Here is a 6,956-nt window from a genome sequence, read left to right as displayed (position 1 = left end):
CAGTTATAAATTGCTATTTAATCAACTAACTGTTGCAGCTCTGCTCTGTATTACTGTAATAATAATTACTGTTATTTTATGGGTGCGTAATTCCCAAATTATTTTCTAGAAAGTTTCCTAATAAGAATTAAGTACATTGGTACTAATTATGGGGACAATAGGAAGGTCCTTGAAAGAAGTGATCCATTTTAACTGAAAGGAAGTATTCATTCATCCAGTATGCTATTTTTTAACTTTTTGACTTGCTGTGCACTGACAAAAGACTCTCTAGGCCACTCTAGCAATTCATTTGAATTACCTAATTGTAAATGTACCGTCTGAAAACCGTCTCCATTTTATCTGTAATTATTACCAAATTAATTTTTTATTTTTTTTTTTAAACGGGGAAATTATTATTTGGAAATTACAGACCCATAAAATACAGCTTTATTTATGGTACAACATACTGACAATAAAACCATTTTATCAATAGTGTAACTAATGTTAATGTTACAGCATTATGTACCATTCCAAAGTCATTCTCAGTTAGCTTAGCTAAAGGATAGGTTCACAGATTGATTCTTCAGAACCAGGTCTGGATCCGTATTATTTCACTCTGAAGTATCATTAATGTTAGTACTGGTGTAGTGTTTTGAAAAGTGTCCATGGAGTGACAGCATCCTCTGTTCCTGCTCTGAAATCTCACTTGTGCTGTAGTGTACAGGTATGTATCCCATTTTCTGAGACGTACAGCACATTATCATCAGCGTACGGTGAGACAGAGTAAAGCCTTACGATGTCGCTGAAGGTTCCTGGTCTCATGAGGTTTGTTAGTTTGGCCACTTGGAAGACGTCGACCGAACCTTCGGCCTCCAGCTGGTGAGTCAGAGACAATAGGGTGCAGAACGTTCCTGCTGTGACTCCGCCCACACTGGAAAAAAAAAAGTGTTCCTGATTTTCACTGTAAAACATCTTCTAATAATGGTAAAGTTGGGTCAGAGAAGGTCTTACTCATCGTGGACCACAGTAGGGCCGTCCTTGGCAGTACTCTCCTCTTTCACCAGGTTGAGCAGTTCGAAGGTGTTGCTGATGGGACTGTCCGGGTTCGGCCAGCGGGGGGCGCGGTAGTGTTTCACCTCCAGAACAAAGTCGTCCTGTCAAAATAAGGAGGGGGATAGAGTGGACGTCAAGAACAATTCATAAGGGTGATTTTGCTAAATGGATGGTAGCGACTTGAACGATTTTCATAGGTTGCACCCAAAGTCTGAAAAATACGATATTTGACTCATGCTTTTGCAAAAATCGTAACTCAACTTAAAAGAGACGCTGTGAAAGAAAAACCTTGGAGACACACGTCTCAAAACCTTGTCAAATAAAATTAAAAATTGTGTAGGCAATAAAAAAATAAGTTTAAATTTATTTAGTTTCAATGATTCTGTGGTCTAAGTGAAGTTGTCTTGTTCCAAGCTCCACTGACCTGTGTAGCTTCCAGCACATACTCCTGGACCACCAGCATGTCCTCGTTGGCCAGACAGACGTGACCCTCGCTTCTCTGAGTGACAGTGAACATCTCGTAGCTGATTGGCTGCCCTTTGCGGGGCCAGAAGACAGATGATGCCGCCCCCTCCTCATCCTCCATCTAACAACACAGGAAGTCATCAAGACCAGTCTTTATGCTAAGCTAAGCTAAGCTAATCATGTCCTGACTGCAGGTCTGTAATTGGCAAACAGTTCCTCACCACACTTGCTGCTGTCCCTGGCAGTGACACGATGACCTGGGTGTTGTGGTCCCATATCATTCTCCAGAAGTCTTTTATGGTGCCAGGCAGAGGATTCTGGGTAATGATGAACTCGCTGTTCTGTCTGTAACCCTGCAGGAACAAAATCGTGACAAAACAATTAATTTCACTCCTCACTATTCAATCATTTTTTATCATTAAACAGATTACACAATGTAGTTAGTAGTAAGGAACAAATATAACATCCATATGAACAGGGAGATAATAATTAAACTTATGATGTGTTAAAGGAACAGTACAACTTTTAAATGATGGGAAGATGCTATTAAACTCATCCTGGGTCTATCTCCATGATTAAACTGATTTTATAGCATTAGCATCCAAATATACCTGTAGTACCAAAAGTAAAAGTACTCATAATGGAGAATGGCTGATTTCAGGATAATATATATTTTTGGATTATTGGATTACAGTTATTAATGCATTAATCAATGTGTATCACTTAAATGTTGTAGCTGGTAAAGGTAGAGCTAGTTTAATTACTTTCTATACCGTGGGGTGATTTAATCTGTCATAATACATCATTATTTATTTGTTGATTACATATTATATGAATAATCTAAATAATAATAATAACCACTATACCAAATATATTGTCACCTATACTATATAAATACAGTGGAGTGAAAGGTACAATATTTACCTTTCAAACTACAAGTATAAAGCATAAAGTACTTAATTGTTTCTTACTGTGATGTACGACGCATTTATGTAGTCTGACGTTTCCCCCGCCGACGTAGACAGACGCACTCGTGACCTTTCCACTGCAAAGACACAAGATGAGGTTTATTGTCTCTTAGCCTCTGCTAACTTTAGCAAGATTAGCATCAGGCTAACTGACAAACACGTCGGACTCACCGGGTACCACAGAGCAGTTTCTGTTCTTGCTGCGGTTGCAGTCCTGCAGAGCTACAGAGTAGTCGCACTGCTTCACTCCAGAGTGACAAACCAGCTGTGGGAAACACAAAACATCTGTTAGTGATTGAGGAATCAGTATGAATCATTCTGAGCTGTGAATAATACAACATCTATGCACAATAATAGTTGAGAAATCTTTTAAACATTTCTTTTTAATCTTTTAAACATTTTTAAACAAAGTTCTGCTTGTTCAGCTTTTTTGTTACACTGATTGCGTTAGCTTTGATTTTAAAATGTTAATTAAACGAACAATTAAACAAATTGTAACAAAAGTATCATAGTACAGTTAATAATATATATATTAGAGTAGAGAGTATTGTTGTTAAAATCCAACACAACAAGTTCGATGAGCTGCTCACCTTGAACTGTTTGTCCAGGCGCGTCCTCCCAGCAGACCCCGGGGTCAGCAGCTCGTCCATGTACCTGTGCAGGTGAGCTGCCACCACCTCCGTCTCCCCGGACATGATGGCCTCCACTAAGGCATCGTGGATAAAAACATACTGTTCCTGTTGAGAGGAGATGGACAGTGCTGAGGTTACACTCTAATTAATAATTGTCGTTGCAGCAGAAAACTAGTGTTTACGTTGTTCTCCATGTGATGCAGACTCCCTCTGTTCAATAACGTGTCCTACCAACCTTTACCATGTTACATGTGACATAAAGATGAATTTGAACTCATTTGTGGGCTTCTCCAAGGAAGATCTATTTTCAAACATAGTATCTAGTATCAAACATTAACTCCCTGTAATTTTCTTTGTAGCTCAGGGACCCTCAGAGTGAGAATTCTTATGGTGATTTGCAAGTCTTCAGAGGAAACCATGAGATGGATGTTTAGATATTTCAGTCTGGACTAAAGTGGAGGACAGACTGACAGACTGAATAAAATCACGCTGCTGTCATCACTAAAAGACTGGCGTCAGACTATAGACTGTTTGGCAGTGTGTGCAGACAGAGGGTTGACCTCTGACCTCTGTCTGGACCAGGTAGTTCCTCTGTGTGCGGATGTGTTTGAGGAAGCCTGTGATGTTGACGGTGCCTTCGTCTCTCATCTGTTTCAGCATGCTGTCCAGGACGATGTAGGTCCCCGTCCGGCCCACGCCCGCGCTGCACGCCCACGGGAAGAGAAGATTTCATTTTATTAGTTTATTAGTAATTTCTTTAAATTTAGATTCAGGCAATCCCAAGAAGGGCAATTCCTTTTCCAGTGTCCTAGTCCATACACACAACTTCAAAACACAAGCAGCACCATGTAAAATGAAAAAAAAGATAAAACAAATAAAATAGATAAAACGTTTTGTTACAGTTCATATAGTGAATAAATAATAATAATAAATACATGATTGACTGAGATTAATGAAAATGAAAATATAATAGCATTTAAAATATAACAAGCATTTGTTTACATTAGAGTTGTTGCTGCTAATATAAGAATGTATGGTGTTTGTTCCAGTTACGTTGTGTTCCTGATCTCATCTGGTTTTATCTGCTCTCACCTGCAGTGGACCACCACCGGCCCCACGCTGTCCGTCCTGGCTCTGGACGACTTGCGGACGAAGCTGAGTAGCGGCAGGGCGAACTCTGGGACGCCCATGTCAGGCCACTGGGTGTAATGGTACTGCGTCACTGTCCGCTCGTTGCTCCGTCCCTTCTGGGAGGCCTGCAGGTAGAACGAACCAAACAGGAGCTTTCAACAAAAACTCCTGTCATAAACTTAAAGGGTCCAGAATGTGAAACAGGAAAGATGTCTTTGATTTTGGGCTCAAGATTCAATATGGATGTATAAGAAACTTTTTGTGACAGTTTTAGATTTAATATGCTATTTTTCCTGTTTATTTTGGAGCTGCAGTGATAATAACAATTGTGTGTAAATAGGACTAATTCTGTTTTTGTTTTATTTCATTGTTAAATAATTACTTTTGCTCTGTTTGGATGGAAAGAAAATTAATCATCAACTCTAGAGTATCTATTAATTGTTACTGTGACATTTTTATTAATGTACAGTATTTGTCAACAATTACAGTTTGTCCAATGAAAACATGCAGTATATGATTACAGCCGTGATTTATTATATTATCATTCATTTTTTTGGTTATACAGCAGTTTATAGCAGTCAAAAATACATTAATAAACATTTACATTGGCTTGTAACTAAATTAGAGTATTATAACTCCTTTATTACATGTTTATAAACCGTTAAATTTTCAAGTGTTGCCATTACGTTTATTATTACTGACAATGATCATTTGCTGCAAAATAAACAGACTTTTCGTACATGTTTCAGGTCTGTATAGGATTATAAAAGTTAAAGAAGTTAACAGAATTCAGAAAATGTCTGGATGATAGAGGCTGACAGCGCCACTGAGTGCTGGTTAAACAACCATAGTTAATAGAAATCATATTTATATTTAATGTGCTTTAGTGATTAGAGGAAAACAGCATGAAAAAGTGAGGGCATGTAAGGCCTGTGGGTGATGTTTGAATGTTTAAAAAAAATGTTTGAGATACATTAGTTTCTGTGATGTAAGTGCCTGGTTTAACTGACCTTTTTGACGCTGGTGTTCCTGATGGTGAAGGTCCTATGGGTGTAGTAGGCGAGGACTCTGCTGCTTTTCACTGTCACCAGGAAGCTGCCGTACTCCTCCTGCACCTCAGTCGGCCAGTACTGATCACACTTCCTCTGAGTAGACAGTCAAAAGATCACACACGGCTGAGAAAATGATAAATCGAGGAAGAGAGAGTTTTTTTTTGTCTTCCATTTGTATAAAAATGTAGAATTAAAAAAAATTTCAAATATGAAATTCTTTTGTTTTTATTTTGTGTGTAATCACTTTAAAAGATTCAGAATATTACATTAAAAATGGCATATTGATTTCTAAGATTTTACTTTTTTTTCTTTTTCACTCTGAAATTTTAGGTTTTTGAATTTTGTGTAAAGGAATAACGCTTCTTAAAAATGTAATGAAGTAAGAAAAGCTTATCTTGTTGTGTATCATGTCTCTCAAAATCAGGAGAAATTTATTTTTTAAGTAAAACAATGTCAATGATTTCACTTCACAAACTTTATATTGTGTCAGATTAAATCTCAGATCTGGTCACTCACTCGTCCTTTCTCCACAAGGTTTGTGATCATGACGATGACACTGGCGTTTTGCTCCCAAATCATCCTCCAGAAATCCTCAGTGCTCGACCTCAGAGGACCCTGAGCGGCGATGTACGACCTGGTCTTTTTGAAACCCTGGGGAAACACACCGACTACATAAGCTTGGAAATAACGCAACACAAAAACAAAACCTACAGTTTCCTAAGGAAAAAAAAAAGAGTTCCATAGCAGCAGTGTTTTAGTGTTGTACTTCCGCGACTGGTAAAATGTTTTAGCGCATTTCCGCATAGGCATAAAAATGACAAAAAAATGTCATAGTATAATTTTTCAAAATTTTTATGCCTTACTATAGTAACATCATAGTGTAGTAAGGCATAAAAACGTCATAGTATAGTAAGGCATAAAAATGTATGAGTTTAGTAAGGCATAAAAACGTCATAGTATAGTAAGGCATAAAAACGTTACAGTATAGTAAGGCATAAAAATGTTGAAAAATGTCATCGTATAGTAAGGCATAAAAACGTCATAGTATAATAAGGCATAAAAACGTCATAGTATAGTAAGCCATAAAAATGTCATAGTATAGTAAGCCAAAAAAAATGTCAAAAAAAAGGTCACAGTGTAGTAAGGCATAAAAATGTTGAAAAACGTCATAGTATAGTAAGGCATAAAAACGTCAAAAAATGTCATTGTATAGTAAGGCATAAAAACGTCAAAAAATGTCATAGTATAGTAAGGCATAAAAATGTTGAAAAACGTCATAGTATAGTAAGGCATAAAAACGTCAAAAAATGTCATTGTATAGTAAGGCATAAAAACGTCAAAAAATGTCATAGTGTAGTAAGGCATAAAAATGTTGAAAAACGTCATCGTATAGTAAGGCATAAAAACGTCATAGTATAATAAGGCATAAAAACGTCATCGTATAGTAAGGCATAAAAACGTCATAGTATAGTAAGGCAAAGAAAATGTCAAAAAAACATCATAGTATAGTAAGGCAAAAAAAAAGTCAAAAAACGTCATAGTATAGTAAGGCATAAAAATGTTGAAAAACGTCATAGTATAGTAAGGCATAAAAACGTTGTATAATAAGGCATAAAAAACGTCATCGTATAGTAAGGCAAAAAAAATGTCAAAAAACGTCATAGTATAGTAAGGCA

The 6,956-nt window shown here is 37.0% G+C and overlaps 1 protein-coding gene across 1 annotated transcript; it reads right to left on the bottom strand.

Moving 5' to 3' along the window:
* Positions 1-666: 666 nt before the first annotated feature.
* On the bottom strand, positions 667-5,931 carry ptprz1a (protein tyrosine phosphatase receptor type Z1a; the record flags this gene model as incomplete). Its single annotated transcript, XM_023419952.2, has 11 exons — positions 667-910; positions 991-1,133; positions 1,457-1,618; positions 1,719-1,850; positions 2,469-2,542; positions 2,637-2,730; positions 3,056-3,202; positions 3,665-3,800; positions 4,190-4,353; positions 5,239-5,373; positions 5,797-5,931. Coding segments are annotated over 11 exons (1,551 nt in total), but the record flags the coding sequence as incomplete, so codon positions are not given.
* Between the last annotated feature and the right edge of the window lie 1,025 nt (positions 5,932-6,956).

Source organism: Seriola lalandi, unplaced genomic scaffold (assembly GCF_002814215.2).
Source record: "Seriola lalandi dorsalis isolate HSWRI2012SDOR001 ecotype SW California unplaced genomic scaffold, Sedor1 jcf7180002054614, whole genome shotgun sequence".
NCBI lineage: Eukaryota > Metazoa > Chordata > Actinopteri > Carangiformes > Carangidae > Seriola > Seriola lalandi.
Note: the sequence above shows the minus strand (reverse complement) of the source record. Positions and strands in the feature narration are given on the sequence as shown.